Source organism: Gambusia affinis, linkage group LG23 (assembly GCF_019740435.1).
Source record: "Gambusia affinis linkage group LG23, SWU_Gaff_1.0, whole genome shotgun sequence".
Lineage (NCBI taxonomy): Eukaryota > Metazoa > Chordata > Actinopteri > Cyprinodontiformes > Poeciliidae > Gambusia > Gambusia affinis.
Window position 1 is genome coordinate 6,196,437 of NC_057890.1, and position 24,042 is coordinate 6,220,478.

At 37.7% G+C, this 24,042-nt stretch overlaps 1 protein-coding gene across 6 annotated transcripts in view; it reads left to right on the top strand.

Moving 5' to 3' along the window:
• Positions 1–24,042, top strand: part of tafa5a (TAFA chemokine like family member 5a) — a 265,035-nt gene that overhangs the window by 230,017 nt on the left and 10,976 nt on the right. For all 6 annotated transcript variants that reach the window (XR_006369721.1, XR_006369722.1, XR_006369723.1 and 3 more), the window contains one exon: positions 11,387–11,514. Coding sequence is in view for 3 of the 6 variants with exons in the window: in XM_044107503.1 (XP_043963438.1) it covers positions 11,387–11,514 (128 nt within the window). In the remaining 3 variants the exon portion in view is untranslated. The remainder of the gene's footprint in view (positions 1–11,386; positions 11,515–24,042) is intronic.

Here is a 24,042-nt window from a genome sequence, read left to right on the forward strand (position 1 = left end):
GGAAATGTCAGTCAGCATGCTACCTCATTATTTCTGCCTCTTGAAGTTTCATGAGTGCAGAGGAGCTATTTGAGACACAAATTCACTTCATCAAAAAAAAAGAAGGAGGGAAAGAAAATGCAGGCTTTTTAAAATAGAGGGCTTGACAGATTTTTGCGTGGAGATACTCATCAAGGCAGCCAAACGGGTGGAATAATCTTATGAAAATCAGGCAAAGCAGCCGACTGGAAAGGAGGCAAAGAGAGGTGGAAAAAAAAACAAGATAGGAAGGGAAAGAGAGGTGCAAGAAAGAAAGAAAGGAAAATAATGGTATTGAAGAAAGGACAGATGAGAGAGGAGGAGAAAATTAGCCAGGAGGAGCTGAGCTGTGAGCGTGTGGAGAGATGGTGGCTAATTACAAAGCACTGGGATTTATTTCTTTGCATTGTTTTTTTGTTTTTTTTTCTTCTTACACATCAGAACATCCCCTCCTAATTCCTGCAAGGCGTCCTTCGGTTTTCCAGAACGTCTGCCTACCACGGCAGGTCAGATTGTGCGGTTAATTATCCCGATAATGGATCCACTGTAAAAGGAGACATAGGAGGGGATTTTGGTGATTAAAGCAAATCTTCCGGTCTTAATGGCACTCAGTCGGGCCTTTTTCAAGCCGGCTTTTGTTTGACTTTGTTGCCTGACATGTCGGCGGAGAGATTACTCTGCACGTGTGTGTGTGTGTGTGTAGGTTTGGGTATCCGCAGTGCAAACGTTGATGTGTACTTCCCACCAGGCGAAGTCAAGTGCTGCACAGAGTGATCTTAAATTGGTTGGTAAGTAACGATGAACGCATATGCTTTTATTTGCAGTTTTGAAGTGGGAGGATTTTGCGTATTTGCCCGACTGCTTTGTAAATCAAAGCAAAACAAAAAAAAGAAAGGTGTTAAATAGGCTAAGAGGCAAAAACGCTTGTGAGAGCCACGTTTTTTTTCCTTGTGAATTAAATGCGCCTAATTTTTTTTTCAAAGCTCAAATTGCAAAATTCAGCCTTTGACGTTTTACTGTAATATTGTTTTTTAATTGAATCAATTGTACAAGCCTTGGTAAAATTACTTCAAATTAATGTTTTTCTTTTGTCTTAGCTGATCATCAATTCTTAAAGCGATAGAGGCACTTTAAGTACGGTGGAGGATGCGTCATGCTCTGGGCCAGTTTCTCTTCTGAGTTCTTGTGTATGTTTTCACTGGTGATGTAACTTATTGTGTAAGAAGAAGTGGGCGATATTTATTGCGATATTTTGTAGTACTATTGTCATAACAATCAAAAGTGATAGGGTAAAAATATTTATTGCTATTTATGGATGTTAAAAATAAATAGGTAAGATAACTCATTTACCTTACCGTTGAGGTAAATTTGCTCTCTGTCTGACAGTTGACCCATGTCTTCTTCAGCATCACCATGTGAAAGAAATAAAAATAAGAAATAATTTTTAGCTATGAAACTTTGGTCATAGGGATTATGCCTCAGCTTATGTAAAGTAAGCGTAAAGTCCACAGAAAGGTGCATTGTGAAACCATTAAATCGATTTCACAATCGTCCTTTTTTCTCGCTTCTGAGTTGATCGCTGAGGAGAGGAAAACGGGCTCTGGCCATAATTTAGGATACTTTCACAGCGGTTGAAACTTAATTATAATCACCTCAGTGTCTACGAAAAGCTTTTAATGCTAACAGAGATTTAATATTCTCATTTCTTAAGTTAAACATAGCAGCGCGGGAGCGTTGCGGTTGGTTTTATTTGTGCCTCGGAAGATGCCGTTTAAATCCATAAACCGTATTTTTGGAGAGGCGACTGAAAGCAGCACTTAATAAATTAGAGTCTGCTAAAGTTAATACAAAATTGAAGCTCTGGAGGAGTTCAAAGTGAGGTAAGTGAAAAAATAATTCATTTAACCAATTCAAAATGCTTAGCACTCTTCCACAAAGCCTATGCAGTAGTATCTAATACCTTAAGAAGTACTACCTCCATATCAGAACCTATTTCTGGAGTAAATTTGATTTTACCTTTATTAAAAATACCCTTTTAAACACAATTTTCAAGCCAAAAGAATTATTGGGGATTGGTATCACAAACAATCATTTCCCATTCTAGCCTCACAAACACAAAGATGTTGTGTTTGTTAAACTTTAGAGTTACAAGAGGTCTTTAAGATTCAGTCTAAAATGCTTGAGTGTTTTCAAGCTAATTCACTCAGAGATGCACTCATCGATATAACAGCCTTAAAGTAAACAGTGGCATAAACAACTGCAGATGAAGTCTCGCACACCACTTGGGAGCCGGGAGCATAATGTAAAAATATGCTAAATGTTATGTAATAACTTTATTAAAACTAAGTATGTTAGACTGCCTCTTTGCACTTTCTGAAAACTATTTAACCTAAGCATTAGTCAGTTTCCTCTTTCAGCATAGGTTTCTTTCCCGCTGGTGAGTCATACTTTTAATTTATCTATTTGTGGAAATGTTAAAAATGTTTAGCTTTAAGGTAGTGAATGGTGTTTTCAGCGACTGGTCACCATGACTTATAAGTTAAGAAAATAAGTGGGAAAAACCTTAGGGGGGAAAAAAAAAAAAAAAAAGCTTTCTACTCAACAGTAAGTTGTAAAAACCTTTATTTTCTTGTCTTAAATTATTTCTGCATGTTTTAATTCATATTCTTTCATGAAACTCTGATGAGGATGTCGCGTCCCAAGTGTCTGCCTGTTTGGGTGATTATCATCCAGAAGCTTTTCTGACCTGAATTGGTTATTTCAGCATCTTTTCTTTTTGCCAGCTCTCCTTCATTTATCCTTTTAAGTCCCGTCTTTCCCCTGCCATCTCAAGCTCGCCCTAGAATTAGATGGAATTTATTAACCCGAGATGCTGGCTGTTGACGTGTGCGACCGTTATCAACCATTTGGTGGGAAGATAAATGTCCCAAGAAGGGCTTAATAATGTTCTCCCCCTCTCCGCTCTTATCTCCCGCTGATGAAACCACAGCCGGTACCTTCGCTTACACGTACATGCAGATGCTTTGGACCTGTGTGTGTGTGTGTTTATGCATGTCGATGCTTCCCTACGCTGGGCCTGCAAGTGTGGGATGTATTTATTTGATATCTCCCTTGAATCTAATCCATTTCTACATAAGCCAGTGCCCTCACACCAGCAGCACAGCAGTAATATGGTCAAATGGAAACAGATAGTGTCACTGAGAGCCAAGATGCTGCTGGGAGATGAGTTTAGTTAGTGATGCGAGACCAAATGTGACAGATAAGCCTTGCTTTCCTAACTCGCTTTTACACTTTCTGATTGCTTGTATGCTAAATCAATGATATTAGACTAGTCAACTGTTAGCGAAAAAATAAAAGAAGTATCCCCCAGTCTTTACACTTCCTTGAAATTGAATTTTCAAAGCATCTAAGTGGATGCGTTTTCGATTACTGGGTTGGCTATAAAGTCTAAAGCAATGGAAACTAACATTAATATTAAAGGGAATGTTAGAAATGCTTTGTTGTAAAATTTGTATTCTTAAATATTCAAGAAATGGTGCATAGCTTTATCTACTTGACCAGTTTTCTGGATATATAATTATTAGCATTTAAAAAGAAATAAGTTCAACTCAAGTCAAACACCATCTTATATGAACGACTAAAGAGTATATACAATTTTGGGAACTACTTCTTATCAGTTGTTTGTATGTAGGAACCGACCAAAAGACGTTGCATACTCTCCACCAAGCTCTGATGTCAATCCATAACACTATAGTCATCTGAAATGATTTTTTTGGGATGGAATAAAAACATCCTTTATTGACCGTCAGTGGAGAATTTCAAATGTGACGGCAGCAAAGTGACAGGCAAGTGGAACCACATGTGCTTCTGTTCTATATCTTAAATAGATTGTATGCTAGGTGTTGCATTTCAGTGCATTCATTGTACCTTGTGTAGTTGCTGCTTTAATTATCCTTCTATTGTCTGTACTTGTGCCCAGTCATCTCCTTACAATAGCTTTTTTTTTTAGCTCTCTGCCACCTGTGCAACTGTTTACAATCAGTCAGTCCCTTTACATGTTTGCATGCCAGCAATCATTTCCCTCATTACATATACAATACTACTCGCTAAAAGTTAGGGACAGTTGGCTTTTGGGTGAAAATTAGAGAAATGTGAAACGTTAATGCCAGCATGACGTAACATTAAAGTAGGACATTTTAGTAGAAACATGCATTTGTGAGTTCCTCATTTTAAACAATGTATTGAAACAAAAGCCAACAACAGTGGTGGGTTTTTCACGGCAAAAATGTAATTGTCTCAATCACGTGTGTGCTCTTGGGCATCAATTACAGTTCGACAACAACGCCTCATGCTGTTCACACGTCGACTCATTGTGTGCTGAGATCCCACTCGTCTCTTAGGGCGGCCCTTGGGTCATTGAGATTCTGGAGTACAGAGTAACAAGCCTCTACCCAGAGTGTTTCTGTGAAAGTTTTATTGTTGTACATCTTCTCTGTCTCTGACCAATCTTAGTAGAGATGACAAAGTTTCAGGTCATGTCTAAATTCATAAGGCGAAGATTTTGTGTCGATCAGTGAAGTGGGTAGGAGAAAGTACTGTGAAATGTTAGCGGTAGTTTGGGGACCAAAAATAGGTCCCACCTTTCTCGGGGTTTTTATAAACTGTCTGTGGCTGACACTCTGTCTGTAATTCACCACAATGATAAATGACTGTGACATAAACTCTAATTTAGAAAAGCAAAAATTATTCCAGCAATCTGACAGATGTTTCAATTTCTGCTCTGGTTCTACAAAGCAGACACCATTCCTCTTTCTCCTAACATTTGGGTCACCAGCATCGCCAGCTCTATATTAGTGAGTTGTGCTGCCATTATTGTAAACAATAATTCTCGTAAACAGAAGCAGCTGGAAGTCTAATGCTAGTTGAAAAGGTGGCTAAAATAATTGCATAAGATGCCAGTGATCTGGCTGAGATGGAGCAAAAAGTTGGTAATGCAACATTTTCAAAGCTTTTTGGTTATATTTTCAAGTTTAGGTCCAATATCTTACAAAGAAATGCATAGTTGCCAAAAACAGTATCTCAAAGTTGCATAAATAATTTTTTATTTTTCTCCCGCAAACATCAAATCACGCTGTAACGACAATTTTACAAATGTTCACTTCATAAAGCTATAAAACGAAGATGTTAGACAGCTGACTTTAATCTGTGGAACAATTCATTACAGACAGCTCCCTCTGACCTTCTGATAATGAGAAATTTTTGATTTGAGCGTTTGCAAGTTGGGCCTCGTTATTGTCAAAAACGCTACAAAACCAGCAGGTCAAATCTCCATTAATCACTTCTCAGAGCAACTGGTATTACGTGGCGTCGGCTTGAAATGTCTGCGTCGCTCTTGTTATTAAATCTCATCTGACGCAGCCGCGATAACACATCTCTCAGCTGTCGCGGCTGATGGAGTCAGTTTGTAGGGTTCGATGTCAAAAATGACATTTGTAGCGCCGACGTGCAGACAATACTGCCTGTACACACGGCACTCATTCCCTCATTACTGATGTTTACCAGGCATTGCTATACATCTTCATCAGCTGAGGGTCACCCCTGCTGGATGGCAATTCAGAAGCGAAGCAAAACCCGTTAGTGAAATGAATAAGTGACCTTGCTGACAGCTTTCATAATATGAATTCACAGCAACAGATTAAATAACCAAATGAAAGAAAAGAAGAAAAAAAAACGCTTTCGGACTTTGGGTTATTACACCTGACAAGGTTTTTTTTTTTTCCTTTTCCCTCGTTTTCCTTCAGTGATGTATTTTCAGTGTGTTTAATCCAGTGTTCTCTTGTGCATTTTTGCTTCCCTTTTCCATTTATACAGGCATGTGTTTCATCCCCTACCTCAGCTGTCACTTATACTTGGTGGCGCGACCCTTACAACCCAAATTCACATCGAATGTTGTTTTCATTTCTGGCGGACATGGATGCTTTACATATCCCTAAGGAAATGTGGGAATAACAAGGTTTTAATGTGTTTGTGAGTTTAAAATTGTCCAGAAGAGTGTTTGTTAGCTTAAAAATTAAAATGTGCTCACTTCCTTTTTTGTAGACTGTGATTATGTCATCCTATCAAATATGTTAAGATAATACTTTATCAATTTAATGTCAGGAGACAAATGATTGGGCTTAAAATTAAGATTACCAAGCAAATAAAAACTCCTTATGATTACTTTTAAAACTAGCACTAATTAAACACACCTGAAAAAGGATTTTAAAGTTGGATTCAGCATTGTGACTAAAACAGCTATCACATTTAGCCTTCCCGCTTAAAGTGTTTTTTGTTTTGTGTGTGTGTTTCTCTCTACCAGAAAATGAACAACCCCTAAATTCCCTTTTTTTTTTCAATATCTCCTTGTCTCTTACAAAACACTAGAAGGATATGAGTTTTGTTAAGCTAATTCAGTAACACAGCACTGCCAATGTTAACAGAGGGTCAACTGGTTGAAGGCTAATGATTCTATTTTCCACACAAACTGGAATGATGGTAATTTCGTTTCGTTGAAAATGCTTTGTACCAGTAGAAATTAAATTGCATATCAGTAGGAAGAACAACAGGCATGTGTTTCCAAGAGGCGTTCATGGTTCGCAGCAATACAATTTTCCAACAGTTACTTCAACAAATTTGGGATTTAAGTGGAAGGACTGAATACAAACCGCATCAGAAAGACTAGCTGAGTTTTCTATGTACATCTGACCTTTTCTTTGTCTTTTTCAAATTGAGTGACACATCTAGGACAGGGTGGCACGCTAGGGCTGGTGTTACAGACCCCTTCTCTATGGGAAATTAATATGAGACCATTATCAACCCTCTGGAGGCCCATTTTTTATCCAATTTGCTAATCATGTACTGTAAATGTTGACTGTGATTACAAGCAGTTTGCCTAACAGCATTTTGAACCCGAACGGAGATTATATTTAAGGATATTAAAGGATCCTGAAAAAAAGAGCAATCTGAAGTCGACACTTTGACTTGATGACCTAATCTGTAAAGCACAACAATGTTATTCTTCTAAACACAGGATTATCTTTAAGTAGGGCATGTTTGCTCTGATGTCTTCAATGCAGAAAAGGGTTTGGCTCTCTGTGAGCAGAGCTAGCCTTAAGGCAAACTACCCTAGCACCGCCAAGTAACTCAACCTCAAGTAGCATGTCAGCAAAATGCTCTCAACAATAATAATGCTTCATGTTGGTGTCAGTTTAAAGCTCTTTCCCATACTCTGCTGACACAATGAACTTGATACATGTATTATTCGGCCAAGTAGTTTTTGAGAGGTGTGCATATTTAACAGATTGATTGCGATATACATATTGTTTATGGCAAAGAGATAATGGCTCTGAGTTTCACTCTTGCTAATCATTTGCATTCGGGGTGATGAAAGAAGTTGAAGGTGCCCTTAGATTAAATTTATAGGTAGTTAGGCGAGGACTATTCCCTTATACTGTGTAAGAACGCCATCACCATGAAAGAGTTTAAAGTATACATGATGCATACTTCACCACAGAACAAATGGTACCTGGCAAAAGTCTACCCTTTAAAAGATTTCACCATCCCTCATGTCCTTGTTAAAGAAAAGTATTCCCACACTAGATAAGCTTTGTTTCCATTGTCCTTAAAATTGTTCATTTTGGAATTGCAAAAATAAATTTGTTTAATGGAAATGCTCTAATTTTGAAAGAAAACTCACAATTTTTGATAGGTTTTTGCGCGAGGATGAGATGGTGTTTCCGCTGTAATTAGATAATTAGAGTACAATTAGAGTATTTCACAAAACTGCAATAGAAATTGCATTTCTTAATTTAATTGCAAAATTGTGTTAGGAGAATGTCAGCAAGGTTTTGTGCACATTTGTAATGGAACCACCCCTATAGTTGTCTCTACTTGCCTGGCTTGCCAATTTAGGTGACTGGTCATGCATAATGTTTTAAGTGAAGATTTATCAAATATTCATACTTTGTCAAACTGAAATGTCTAAACATCTGTGGTATTTTTTTTATTTATTTGCCAAGCAAAACACATTTATTGTAATTATCAACTAGTTGGATGCAAAAACAGCAAAAACCTGAGACTAAAACAAAGACGGCCGCATGGATAAATGCGTGTTTGGATGAATGATTGAATGAATGAAAGGATGGATGAAAAAATGGATGGAAGTGCTACATGCCTTGGAAGACTTTTTCCAAGGCAAGGTACGGTAGTTGTCTTATTGCATTTTGTTCACCCTGCATCGTCACTTAAGTTCTCAACTCTTACTTAATGTCTTTTTTGTGTTTTGTATTAAATATTTAACCCATCCCATAAACACAAGGCTGTAGTCAAATATGTTTTCTTTAGAAACTTTCGTATTATCCCAAAAAGCACCTCCTCATTATACCACATACAGTACATAATGACCCTTGAATTCACTTTCTCTAATGGGTTTTTGCCCTGCAGCCGTAATTTTCATGAACCCTGTTGAGCTTTTGTAGAGCAAAAATGATCGTGTTTATTTACAATGAAACCTCTGTGGGGAGCTTTAATGTCGCAGAACTTATGAGGAAATCTTTTCATACTTTGTGTTATCACCATTTGTTCTGTTATAATGTGGTCTGAAGGTTACATGATGTAATAGAGGCAAAGTTTTACTGTGAACTTGTAGTCGGCCCACATTCCACATATTGCATTTTTTTCCCCCAGCCTTGCATAAACACAATATTTTTTATATGCAATTGCCTCTCAGCTGGAGAAGGTATTTAAAGACTGTTGAAAAGCTTCTTTGAAATTGGGGTTTACTTTTTTATCTTTGGACATATTCAGCAGTCAAGCTGTTGCGGTTAAATCCCTTCGTGTCGCTTTTCAGCTTGATTTTTAGCCTTTAACAAATCAGCGGAGTTTGTTTTTCCTTTCCTGTTGACTGCTGGGACTCAACAGTGTCTGACATTACTTACTGTTGTAGATATAAAATTAGTTTTTAGTACTATTGGTACATTTTATGTACTGTGAACAGAAATTTGCCATTTTTTGTAGTTATAGTTTTTACATCGATTAGAATAGCAGAGGAGATTTACCAATAAGAATTTTTTATTTCCTATGTAGGTTTTTCTACAACTTTGACCTGCAAATCAAATCAAATCAAATCAAACTTTATTTGTATAGCACATTTCAGCAGCAAGGCATTTCAAAGTGCTTCACATCAAATCAAACACAAAAATACAATGCAACATAGAATCAACAATCAAAACAGAACATCAAGTCAGATTCCGTCAATAAATTTGCAATTGATTACGTTTCAAATACAACTCTAAACAAGTGGGTTTTTAGTTGAGATTTAAAGGAAGTCAGTGTTTCAGATGTTTTACAGTTTTCTGGAAGTTTGTTCCAGATTTTTGGTGCATAGATGCTGAATGCCGCTTCTCCTCATTTGGTTCTGGTTCTGGGGATGCAGAGCAGAACCAGAACCAGAAAACCTGAGAGGTTCTGGAAGGTTGATACAACAGCAGCAGATCTTTAATGTATTGTGGTGCTAAACCATTCAGTGATTTATAAACTAACAACAATATTTTAAAGTCTATTATTTGAGCTACAGGGAGCCAGTGGAGAGACTTTAAAACTGGTGTTATGTGCTCTATCTTCCTGGTTTTAGTGAGAACACGAGCAGCAGCATTCTGGATCAGCTGCAGCTGTTTGACTGATTTGTTGGACAGACCTGTGAAGACGCCGTTACAATAATCAATACGACTGAAGATAAACGCGAAGATACCAACTTTAGCCAGTTCAGATTAGAAATATAATTTACATAATTAAGTGTTTGGGCAAGCCTGAATTTCACTCCTTTCCAGCTCCTGAAAAAGTGGCTTAAGGAGCATGAGATATGATTTTCACACATGGATTAGCCACTACAGAGTGCAAATCTCAACCCCATTGAGAATCTGTGTGACGTTCTGGAGATGGATTTGCACAGTGGTCTAAACAATGTATATATTTTTTTCTTACTTTTGAAATGAATGCGGTTATTCACAAGACAAAAACGTGTTATCTAATGTACCCCAAGTCTTTTGTTGTGATTATAGCAGACTTTCTTTTTCTTGTTTCCTGTTGGTATCTTGACAGACTTTGACAAAGTAGAGATGATTTCAGGTTCAGTACAGCCTACCAGAATGTGTTATCTTTTCATTTCATGCACACTGCCTGCAGTGAGACAATGGCCAGCAGAATAAAGGCTTAGGGCCCAAACTCACGGCAATCTCCAGACGGTTACAAAGGAAGCAGGCGGTGAAAGGAGCAGTGCGGTGCAACACTACCGAATGTTTTATTGGATATTGGATATGAAAAAGGGGCACAAAATTTTTACTGTTTCCTTTGACATTTTATGGCTTTAAAAATCATTGGTTCCCTGCAAACACTCACCTAACATATAAAAGATAGGTTCAACGGGGTGGCTGTTGAATAAATCGTTTTCATGGAGGATTTTGAATTGCTCTGCATGAATTATTCATTTACTATTTTCTCACTTTATTTGACCACCGGACCTAAGGCCTCCATTAGTCCTGTGTGAAACAAGTATTTGTTAATGCCTAAGCAATAAATAAAAGCTTTTTTTATACAGAACTTGGAAAAGGTTACAGATTTGTATAATTACTGCCCATAAATCTTTAGGTGTTTGTTGAAAGGCAACTTTTTTGGGGCTGAGAACTGCTGATGTTATGCACGGTTTGTTTGTTTTTTTTTTCTTTTTTTTTTTCTTTCTTAGAAATGGAAAATGGAAGAATGAAAACTAGTGTTTAAATTATGGATTTATACTTCTTGAAATGTATAATTTTTTAACTACTGGTACCATCAAAAAGATCCCGTTCAAACACTTACCAGTAACCTTTATGAGAGGACTTGTATATTCTCTCTGTACCTCTTGCTTGGTTATGTTATTTCTCTAAAATATTTTGAAGAAAACAGAGACCGTAAACCCTCCTAAATACAATTTGTGATGGTTGATTTTATTTAACTGACTTTATTTACCTGAATCGGCTTTCTCCATGTTGTTTCTCCGTCTGGCTATTTTTCCCATTTCTCTTGCTGTCATTCCTCGTATTCCTCAATTGTCTCTTTACCTCATTGCTCTTCATCTCCTTTCTTCCTCGCAACTCCTCCACCTGGCATCCTTTTATTTCCTTCTACCCACTCATGTTTCCCATTTTTCTCCACCTTTCCATCATTCTTCCAATGTTTTTGCATCAGTCTCCCCGAAGTCACCCTCTTTACCCTAATTGCTGCCTCTCCATGCAGACTTCCGCCTGTCATTTCTCTGTTTCCCCTTTAACCGTTCTTCCTCTGTCTCCTTCTGCAGCTGGGATTGTTCGAAAAAGGCAGTGGTGTGAGATGGTTCCGTGTTTGGAGGACGAAGGCTGCGACCTGTTAGTCAATAAATCTGGATGGACTTGTACGCAGCCAGGAGGCCGAGTCAAAACCACCACGGTGAGTTCGGACGCCGATCGAGCTCACATACAAACCAGTTCTCACAAAAACATAAATTCCAATTGATCCATTTTATATATTCTACTTGAATAATAATAACAGCGATTGAACAGTTCTTTTTTTCTTGTCAAACAAGCTAGTAAGAGGTAATTTTTTCAAATACAGCAGTAATTCACTATTTCCCAATTGAAGCACTGAGTGCACACTCATACTTTATAGTAGGTGGATATTTCCCAATATATTTCTGTGACGTATGGAAAATGACTTCAATTTCCATAGCTGACCTGATTTGCCAATGAGAGCGTTAATCGTTGAGCAACAGTCGAAAATATTGCTCCCAAAGAATTTGCTTTCTCTCCTGCCATCTTTCTAAACCCCACAAACTCTATGTGCTTTGTTTACTTCCTCATCAGCAGCAATTAGTTTAAATTAGAGACTCTTAATGGTAATGATAGCAGCAGATGGGAAGCTGCAGCTTGTGTTGGTTAAAACTCCGCCCATCCATTCATCCACACCTTATATCCACTGAGCTGAGCCTCTTCCTCCTCCGTTCTTCACTTCTTTTCCTCCTCACCCTTCACAAACTTGCATCAGACTCTCTCATTCCCCAGCTTCGTTATTACAGAGGTCCAAACTGTCACTTGTCTGTCTGTCTGTCTGTCTGTCTGTACTCTGGCAATTTAGGAAATCTCTTTAAATGTGACTCGGCAACAAAAATCGCAGCAAGCAGCTGCTTTTTATGGATTTGTCAACGGGGCATCATTAATGCATCTGTCATGATTTGGTAATCATCAGTGTTTATGTCTTTCTGCTGACATGCATGCACACACACACACACACACACACCCACACACGCTCAAACATACACATTAGCACAGAAGATTTGATATGTTAAACATCGGAGTCAACTACAATCCCATACATGAATATAAATTGCAGTCTTCAGCAATGACACAAAACAGAAAATGAGCCTGCATGTGGAGGCTGGTAACAAGCAACACATGTTGCCTACAGTGTAGTTTATTATCAGAGCATTCACACTCATTTGTTATACGTGGCCGGCCACGACAAAACCAGAAACAAGTTTCCCCGGGGGCGTATTGAGTTATTTACAGATTAACAAGGTGTGGATTCTTTTTAGCGATGTCAAACACTAAAAATAAAAATTAAAAAAGAAGATATTGTCATTTAAATGGTAGCAACATTGGCAGTAAAACAACCCTCAAAGTTCCAGAAAATTGTCCCCAAACATGATTACTTGAGGGTGTTAACAAGGGCTGTTAATTTACGTTACTGTGCAGTGATCCCACTTTCCCCAAGCATCAGCTGTCAACAGGTATGACAGAGGAGGTCTGCAGACAAAAGTGAGCTGTTGTCTGCTTACCTAGCTATAAATATATATTTTAGTTTTCAGATTGTTTACTATTTTCCTGTAAGGCTGTGACCTTACTGTCTTGTAAATGTTTGTCATGGAACTCCATGAATCAGTGGAATTAAATCATGTCTAAATTGTAGCTGGAGGGACTATGTTTCTCAACTTGTGATATATTTTTATAAAATATAAAACCTGTCTTGTATGTATTCACTGATTATATAAATATGCATTTTAATTGAATCAAAATTACAATCGATATTGGTGTGTGTGCAGTGGATTACAAACAAGCAAAGTCATAGAAAAACAAAGAACGACTCATTAATTGAGACTCCAGTTGAAGATAAAGGGTCGTTCGTGAACGTCATATCACTACCCCGCAATCTGACCCCATATAAGCAGAAGATAATAACAAACAATGTTTTCTTTTAGTTAATTTAGTTTAGGTTTTACAGCTACTAAATGCAGTTAGTCGGCACGAAGCGTAAGACTGCTCAGACCCACCTGGTCACTGTCACAGTGCTCTCAGTACAGCTGCATTCCAGGCATCCCAAGATGAGGGTGACCTGCTGCATATCGTAATTATGTTCTATAAGCACTAAAAATCTGAACTCACCCCAACAGAAACTGAGGAATGTTCCTGCAGATATAAATGTTTCCCATCATATAAGTCCTTGCATTATTTTTTTCTAGTGGATTTTTTTATATCAGAACACAAAGTTTAGCATTTTAAAATCCCAGAAACTTCTATTCAAAGCATGTGGTAATTTAGAAAACAAGTGTATTGTGGGGAAAAAAAATAATCTAAAATCACTATTTCCTTGGAAATGTATGTTTTTTTTAAATGGGGTTTTTTCTCCTTTTTTTTAGCAACTTGTTCCTGGTGTTGCCATGGCGCGTCTGTATACACAACTTAACGTGTGTGTGTGTTACAGTGTGGATTGTGCAAAAATGGGCTCAAATGGATCAAATGCATGTGTGCTATGCACTGATTGCTCCAAGTACGCGAGTGTAGGGTTTGCATATTCATGACATGTATCTCCGCTTTACAGCAGAGAAGGGCCCTGTAAGCTTTGCCCTACATGCACACTTCACATCCTGCTCGAGGTGTCAGTCAGTGTAACTCTCAGCCGCTTACGCTGACAATATGCAGAAAGTGACAGGTATTGCTTGCTTGCTTCATTGGCTACTTTAAACTTGGTGACAGCTAGTCAAATGGCTGGACAGCTAGGCGCACTCATCTGTTCCACTGGCTGTGTGTGCGTGTGCGTGTGTGTGTGTGTGTGTGTGATGGGGGACTGTAAATGTGTGTAAGGAGCTCTCACTGTCAAGGAGTCTCCGAACTGGTTATATGATAAATATGCATTAGAACATAATGTATTATGTAACATAACATATATTATATTAAATTTATGTTCTCATATTCAGTTGGTTGCAAAGTTAATTGATTTTTTTTTTTAGATAATTTTTTTATTTGTATGAAAACCTTGAGTAAAAATGTCAAGGTTCTACAGTATTCACGTAGAATAAAAAAAAAGAATTCATATTATGATTTGTTCCGTGATCTGAAGCTGTTCATTCTTTATTTTATTTATATATTTTCTTTTTACATTTTAATTGCAACTAAAATTAGTGTGTAAAAAAATGTACATATTTTTTTCTGTGTTAAATAATGTTATATATATATATATATATATATATTAGAAAACATGAGGCAACTTTTTCTAAGATTTTTGTATTTACATAAAATAGAAATAAACATTTAGTATGAGCTTTAATTTAAATGAGAAAGCAACAATTTTTCCCACTGTAGTTTCATAGATTGATTATTCTTATTGTTATTTTAATCTTATTTATCCATCTAACCATTTTGAGGTGGTGCCAGTTTACAGAGGTAATAAGGACACACACACACACACACACACACACACACACACACACACACACACACACACACATGGACTTAAGGGCCATTTAGAGATGTAAATGAAACCTAGGATGCAACAAACCTAACTGTGCCATGTATTATATTTAATTTAGTTGACCTTGTTTATGGTGAAAGGTGGATCACGTTTAGTTTTGACACTAATACTGTCAGCTGTTTTCGCGATCAGAAGTATTTCTACGCTGACAAATTTATCTTTCTTTTATGTCCAGGAAAAGTGTAGTAGCTTTTTATCAGTTGGCCAACCAACAGTGTGAAGGAACAGGCGAGGAAAGGGGCAACACTTTTTCTGATCTTGTTAGTCGAAGAAAACTCTGGCCACCTCAACGTCCAACGTCTCATTAAAAGTGAGTCAACCCGTTGGGACAGTGGGAAGGAAACTCACAAGGGTTTGAATTTGTAAAACCTGACATGGCTTGGTACCAGAAAGTACTCAATGCCTAACTTTGAAGCATAACAAGCTGATATTAGATTGTTCCTATTTCAACTGTTTTGGTTGCCAGCCCACAGTCAGCAGCTTTACACTCATAGCTTGCCAATTGTAGCTCAATAAATATATTACCTTAATAAGGGGCTGGTAATGGGTGGTGCTCCAATATATTGTCTGTTTCTCTCATGATTACAAATATTTTTTAAATACCCAAAGGTTTCTGTCTCCTGAGCTCAAAAATTTGTAGTAATAGCTTATAATAAAACCTTAAAAATGTCTGAATTAATTATTACATAACACATATTCCTTAAAAAAATTTACTTAGACTATATGTGACCGTTTTACTCAAGGGAGACTCTTCACTTTTCCTCACTTGAACATTTGAAAGGATAGCCCCTTCTCTGAGGGCTTTCAATCCGGAACCAAAGCCCACCGCCCTTCTTATTTAGGAATATCTCCCGGCTGTTTGCGGTCCACTGAGCATGTCCGACCTGTCTGTCAGGTGTTTCGGCAAAGAAACATCAGTGCTGACAAACAGAGACATCCTGTGGGGCATTTGACTAAGCCGAGTTAATTTGACTCAGCCCCATAACCCCATAAAGAGCTATTCTGGACAAATGTCAGGAAGTACTGCGTGTGTGTATATATGTGTATTTGTTTATATTAACCTACAGTAGTAAGGCTCTTTTGTGATATTTCACTGAGTTGCTGAAGACCTATATGAATTATGGGGACCAAAACCTGGTAACAATAAGGTGGAAACGCCATTTTAGATAAGGTATAAAGCATATATCTTTCTCAAACTGTTGGTCTATGGATGCCCTCTAGTCGTCCACAAGGTACAGCGTATATACAATAGTTTTTTTTGAGTCACTGTGACACGTACAGTTTGCTTACCAACAGATTGTGTTTAGAAATAATAATGGAAAAGTAGCTTAAGATTGGGCCATTCAAATGAAAAGCCGGTGGAGAGAGAACAGTGCCAGGATTATTTTTATGATTGGAGCAATCCATGTCTGCAGGAATATTTTTCAGTTTCTTAGGGTGAGTTACAAAACTTGTGACTTTAGGATACAATTACAACACATTGCACACCACCAGGACACAGATCTAAGTCTAGTTCTGCCCAGCTTGGGGCTGCATTGCTCAAATTTTAAAAAAGGGATGCATTGAACCAGTGTGGCAAAGTATGTGTACTTTGTTACTGTACAATCTTTGTGTATCTGTACTTTACTTAAGTATATTTAATAATGGATACTTTCGACTTTTACTCCACTACATTTTACAGTAAGTATCTGTACTTTCTACTTCACTACATTTCTACAAAACCTTCGCGTTAGTCGTTACATGCAAGTCACATTGCGCTTTTTTTTGTTGTTGTTAAAATGTGAAGTTCAGGGACTTAACAAGGCGCGGTAAAATCCAAGCAATAACGTGACCTACTAATTACGTGTGTCTGTTGTTACCCATCGTTTCCTCCTTTCACTGGACGCAGCGCTCCAAGACATGCAAAGTGGTTTTCTGTAAGCGGAAGAAGATGTCTGTCTAATTGTCGGTAATAGAATTTCGCTACAAAATTATAAGATTTGGCGACATGTAAAATCAGCAGCGCTTCACTTTCACAGACGGTGGGGACTTTGTACGACTTTTAGCGTCACTTGGAAAGCAAGCTTAAACGAAGGTAAGCTAAGTGGACCGGATGTTAGCAAAGCTAGTTGTACAGAGACACATATGGTGCATCTGTGATGAAAAAACGTTGTCAGTCATGCGCTTAATTTTTGTGTGGAAGTGTTGATTGAGGCGTCGCATATATGGGACAACGCTGTGACCAAAAGTCTGCTATATATATTCCTGAATGAGCCGATTCTTCTGAACAGATTTTTACTAAGTCCTACAGGACTGAAGCCTCACTGAGAGCCGTTCTTTGTTCTTGTGACGCTCTGCACACACTGCAGTAGCTATTATTATTTTATTTAATAAAAAAAAAGAGAGAGATTTATTTAATTGGAGAATAAACCAAACAAGAACGTAAGAACGCAGAGCTGCTCATTGCTCTTTGTGTTGGTAACCTGTCATGGTGGCAGACAGGGTCAGAACCGTCACTGTCCTTCTGCCTGGTTACTTCTTGCTTCTTGCACCTTGGACAGTATTCATAGTTAAGCGTTGTTTACCATTGGGGCATTGCCTTAATTTCTATGTTTAATGGAGCAGACAGTTGTGGTTTCTGACTTGGGTGATATGGGCAAACGTCCAGGGCGGTATCTTTTAGGGGTGGTAGGAAACCACTGCGGATTGTGCCACAGAGATGGAAGCAAAGCAGAATGAAGAAGAGTTTGAATAGATAATGATACTGGTTAAATTTATTTCAGCTCTCAGTATTTAATATCTAGGTGTTTTTATGGGAATGTGGATTTTTCAAATCAATTTGAGAAGCAGTTTTGAAAGGTGCACTTCATTTTACTGTGCTATGTAGCGCAGGGTGCTGGTCTTGGTCTTAACTACAACACTAAGTGGCTCCTTGGTTGCATGTTCTCCCTCATCCACCTTCTTTCCATCCCCTTTCTGTTGGATTTCTTTCAAAATAAATGACATTAGTGGCCAAAATGTGAAGTTCATGCTATGTTAGGACAGGAGACAAGATGTTTCCATCCCTGAAATTATGATGCATAGAATCACAAATCTAAATCTAAACTGTCACAGAGAGTAAACACAATAAAAACATGCTTTATTTGTGGCATTGTTCATTAAAATGGTACATATTTCATGTATTAAAATTAAATACTATAGGAACACTTGATAATATTGTATTAGAGATTATGTAATGCATTCAGGAAGTACTTTTACTTTTAATACTTAAGTATTTTTAAATGCCAGTACTTTTTTACTTTTGCTCAAGTAAAAATGTTAATATGGTACTTTTACTTTTACTAGAGTACATTTTTGTCTGTATATTTGTACTTTTACTTAAATAAATTTTTTTAGTACTTTCTCCAACACTGCTGCTCACCTCTTCTTCTCTAAGCTGGATTTGAGTTGCAAGACAGATCAGATATATGTGCCTGTCCTCCCTCAACCTACACAATGTCACTCTACAGCTTTTGTTTTGTGTGTTTCAGGATAAAAATAACTTCCTCTCAAACTTGCTTTCTCCTCACTTGATTCCTTTTGATTTTCTTCCCCCTCCTCCAAGTCTCTCTTTTCTTCTCACCTGTCTGTACGTCTGCCGTTTCCCTCGTGATGCATTTATCTTGTACTGACCCTGCTTTGAAGAGCACACGGCTACAGCTGTCAATAAAGAAACGCCCTATAGATTTCTCCAAGGCCAGCTCCAGATGAACCATAGAAAGATTGATGTATGCATGGCTTATGGCTGTCTGAGGTTTGGAATGAGGTTACGTTCAGTAGCGAGACTCAATGACTGCAGCCGCGAAAGGACAAGACCCACCGAGAACATAATTTGTAGCCCTGCGATAACTTTGTATTTTAAATAACTGGGCATGCAGTAACAAAAGTAGCTCAGATTAATGCATGTGGTAACAATAACAATGTTGTAAGAGCCTCTAAACGGATTATCTAGGAGCACATTTTGAGCTAAATAATGAAATGCAAAGGAGATGCAAATGTATTTTGTCACAACAACCAGAGTTGTTTTTGACATTTTAAATCTGGTAAAAAAGAAAACATACCACTAGAATTTAATTTCAGCTTTATTTACCATGGACGATGGACTTTATAAATATATATATATAAAATAAAATAAAATAAAAAAATTCCCTTCTCACCCACCGCGGGTGGTGATTCTTCTTCCTCTTAGCTCGGGTCCTCTACCAGAGGCCTGGGATTCTGCGCAGTATCTTGACTGTGCCTAGGACTGCACATTTCTGGACTGAGATGTCTGATGTTGCTCCTGGGATCTGTTGTAGCCACTGTTCCAGTTTGGGGGTGACTGCCCCGAGGGTCCCGATGACCACAGGCACCACTGTGGTCTTCACCTTCCAGGCCCTCTCCAGTTCCTCCCTTAGGCCCTGGTATTTCTCTAGTTTCTCATGCTCCTTTTTCCTGATGTTGCAGTCACTTGGTATTGCCACATCCACCACAACAACTTTCCTCTGTTGTTTATCCACCACGACTACATCCATATCCATCCATGGTGGATATATATATATATATATATATATATATATATATATATATATATATATATATATATATAGATAAATATATGTATGTATATGTAAATAAAAGACGACCAACAAGAAATACCTTCTTGAAAATAGCATCCCTTATATTTTGATCCCTGCCCCTAAGTTCCTTTTGCAAAATGTAATCAGAGTTTTCAAGTAGCTTTTGGAGCGATGGCTTCTTCCTCACTCACCGGCCTTCCAGGCTGTGTAAGTACAGGATTCATTTCAGATAATTCTACTGTTACCAGCTTAAGTCTGCTTCTTTATAAGCTCTTTTGCTGCTGTTGTGGAATCGATGCCATCTGAACCATGATGGAAATTAGTTTGTCGGAGGTGAGCCTCTCTTACCACAGATGTCATGAAGTAACTAATCACAAGCTATCAATATTTAGCAAATAAAAATAATTTTGGTAATCTGAACTGCCCTACAATAGGAAAGTGTGAAAATATATGAAAATATTCAAGTGTATGAAGGCAATTTATTAAATAACATAAGCATAAAAAATATAAATTGTCAATTTTCCCAGAGTATATTTTGCTTACAAAACATAGGGGGATATATAACACGATGCAAAGTCAGCTAAGTCTTTCTTTCCATAAAAATAAAATAGAAACTAAGATCTGATCAAAGTATAGGGTAAGGTTTGGGAAACTTGTTTTATATAAATGTCCTGTGTGGCTAGACCTGTCAAAAGAATAAATCTATTAAATTATATATAAATTCAAACATATTCAATAATTTCTATTTGCATGATTTATTTCTTTCTCTTTTCTCTCTCCGGATGACAAAAGGCTTCAGTCTATTTCATGAGTCTCAACTAGACCTTCTGTTTTGAAGGACAATTTTGTTTAGAGGCTTCATCGTTTATTTTATTTGTTGTTTGTTGTTTTGTTTATTTATTTAAATAGCCTTCCTGCTCCAGTGTTAAATGTTCATTAGAATTTAAAGTTTGTTGATCTTTGAGAAAGTATTTTGGAGGAGCTATTTTTTCCTGTTCAAATTAATTATTTTTTAATTCCCTATCATAGAACCATCCAGTACAAATTGTGCTGCTTGTAAATTTTGTCCAGCAGCAGACTAAAAGAAGGTAGGTAATACAAATAGGAAAATAAATGTAATGCATCAGGTTTGTGCCAGGGTGCATCAAAGGAAGTGTGAGGTTGGGTTTTTTAAACCAAACCTTATCACTGATTCATCATTCACTGTGGCCTGGCCTTGAGGTGCAAATGTAATCTGATTTGATTTCCTTTCCCACCATGGCCACCTGGTGAGCATAATCATCCCTAGATGTTCTTCCTTTTCAGTCGGAGCTGCAGGACTTCAAACCTTTATTATTCCAATGCTTCCTGTGGCTCTAAATTTAAGAGTAGACTTTAAAATCCTTAAAAAAAAAAGCAAACAAATTCTGGATTGAATGTTTTTGATGGCTTAAGTACCTTTAATTTAAAATTCATAACGTTCACGGGAAATGAATAAAATGTTTTTGGTTTTTTTTACATAAAGAGCTCTGTTTTTTTTTTAAATGAATCAATTTTTTTAAATAAAGCCTCCTGTGGATAGATCTGTACACAGCCTGTCCTAAAAAAAAACAACAACCAAATAAATAAAATCAAGTGTTTATAATTTAAAAATTATTCTTTTAGTCAGACTCTGATGAGCAACCCAAGAGCGACAGCACACCAACTTTCAAAAGCTCAACAGTTTACGCTGCTTTAGTTCTGACATCCTTAGAAGTCTCTCTCTCAGCCGCCCTTTCCCCCGCCATGCTGCTTCTCTCTCCGTGCTTCACAAAAGGCCCACAGATAACCTGAGGGGATTCTGCTTTTCTCCCTTTACACCGTTCTCACTTTTTCCCCTTCCCTTTCTCTCTGAGCTCTCACTCCCCTCATGCATGCCGACTGCGATAGCTCTCTGCACTGTTTGATCTGCCAGTCTGAAATGATGGAGGGCACAACACAGTGCTGCTCATCTCTGGAGAGAGTGTGGCTTTCACTGAGACGGGGACGTATAGCAGAAGACGACATACTCTTCCGCTTAAACAGAGTGTCTTGCTAAAGCAGCCAATGCAACAGTGCTCTAGCGGATTATGTGTATAATTTCAGGCTATATAGCGCTGCGAAAAAAACAAGATCCTGTATGGAAAGTACAAATATGTTTTTAAAGATATAAACCTTATGTTAACATTGTCAAAAGAAAGTAAATTCTGTTTCTGAGGGAACCTTAAATAAGATACAATGAAGAAATCGTTGTATCTTCTCACAATGGTTTCTATTTTGCTCTAATAAATAATGACATGGCTAATTAACACACTTGCGGTTTTTTAGTTTTAAAACGGCTTTATTGTACCGAGGTCAGAGAATAGTCACAAATGAATTTTCATTTCAAAAATAATACGCAATTTTAAAAAGGTTCAAGAAGTATTCCTTTATTAAATTGATATATATTCACAAAAAATGGTGAACTGGAAAAAAAGCATAGTCCATGTTAAGCCTGAGTAAAAATATCATGGCTTCATTATGCTATCATAATTAAGTTTTTAGCTTATTAAAAAAAAAAATCCATTAGCGTTTATTGAAGCCATTTATTTTTAAGGTTTCAGCACTGTCTGGACAATTATGTAATTTTCTGCAGTGTTTTTCATGTCTTGATAAGCATGGAGAAAGAAAATAGTTTTGAAAATTACCTGTAGTCCAAGACTTCATTCCATATCCCATCCTAAATGTTGTCCTTCCTGTTTTCTTTTCTCCTTTCTTCTTTCCTTCTTGTTTCTGGGCTTTTTCTTTTTCCATCCTTCCTTGTGTCTTTGGGTTCCTACACTATTACTATGGGTTTAATTTTCTTTTTTCCTCCAAGAGTAAAACTTTTTCCAAACAGTCAGCTTTATCTTGAGTGGAGAATCCTTCTTTCAGTCAGTCGTTCTCTGGCCTTTTTAAAAGGACTTGATAATATCCTTCTTAAAAATGGGTGAAATAAAAAAATATATATATATTTTACACTTCACTATAACTTTTCGTATAACTTTCAGTAAAGCAGCAAAAGCCTACCAGGTGGCTTAATGGGGAAAAAAATTAAAATGAACTTCCCATTATAGACTGTTGCAGACGTCACAGTTTTGTGTTTCTTACTCAAAGCAAATGTCCCACCACGGCATTTTTAATACGGGAAGGACATTAGCAAACACAGTAATAATCCTCTGACTGGTTCTTAATCATATGTTCCATTAGGCTGCTTCTGATTGTCAGTTTTTTACGATGTAAACAGCGTGCTGGAGCAGAAAGTGGCACCTACTGAGAGAAAGATGGTGATTACAGTAATCAAGACTTTTTCAGCGAGGAAAGCAGAAGACAGAAATTAGGAAACGAGATGAACTGTCACACTCCAACTCAGACAAGTGAGGGGAAGATATTATAATATTCGATAACGTATGAGCTCATGAGTTGGCATATGCATATTTCATAGACTTTCAAGATGCCATGTGGGAGGAGGACACTCTTGTGTGCATAATATGCACTGAGGACCATGCTTTTTTTTATTTATTATCACTGCTTAAAGACGTAGTATTATGTAAAATAATAATTTTGAGTTTTACATTATTATAATTTCCTCATCAAAAACATACTTGGAGTGTGTGTTTGATTCTTTCTTGCATGTTTGAGAAATCCTGTAATAATATCCCGTTACAAATATTAAGCTGTGCAAAACGTCTGGGTAGACCTAGCTCCGCCTTTGAGGATTCAGCTCCTCCTCCCAGCTGCAGCTTCTGAGTTTCCGCTCCACAGAGCACTTAGCTCCTTCAGACTAGCCAGCAGCAATTAGCAAACACCTGGTGGAACTGCACACCTTTGAGCTCATTGTACGAGCTACTTCTCAGTGCAACTCTGGTAAAAACATTATTGAAGGGTTAATAGAGGAACCATGTTCTGATGACTTCATGAAGAAGGACTTTCTGAAAGAGCAGGAGTTTTTAAAGAGACAGAGACCCAATTTCAAGGTGTTAAATTATGAAGTTAAGTTTCTTTTAAGCCATATTTGATATATACAGCATTTTTATAACTGAAGGTAATGTAGTTACTTGATTGTGCTAGAAAATGGCACTATGTTCCTGGAAAATACTTACTGCCCCTTTAAATATCGTGTCTAGGAAAAAAAAAGGTTTTTAATCTGATCTAAGAAAAAATCTCTTTAGGCTTGGTTTTGTAAGCAAGTGCTGAACGCCCCCATTTACAGCCTGTTTCCTCCACTCTTTGACTTTGTGGATCCTGTTCGGACTGGGCCTGATGGGATCTTCCCCATCCTCTCCACCCCCCTCCATCCCCATGCAGCCCCCTCCCACCCCCAGCAGTTGTGGGTCGGTACCAGGCTTGGTAATTGATCCCACTGGGCCCTGCAGATGGATCCAGTTGAGGGCTGAACAGGCTCACCACTAAGCAGACAGCTGCTCAGGCGGGCCCCTGTACAGGCTGATAGAAAGAGAGAAAGATAAAGAAACACTGTTGCCGCTAACGGTTAGCCCCGTCTGCCGGCATCCCGTTCTGCAGTGAGCAAACTCAGCACTTTGCTTTGTCTTGAAGCGAACAAGTTCCCTCCATTTTTGGG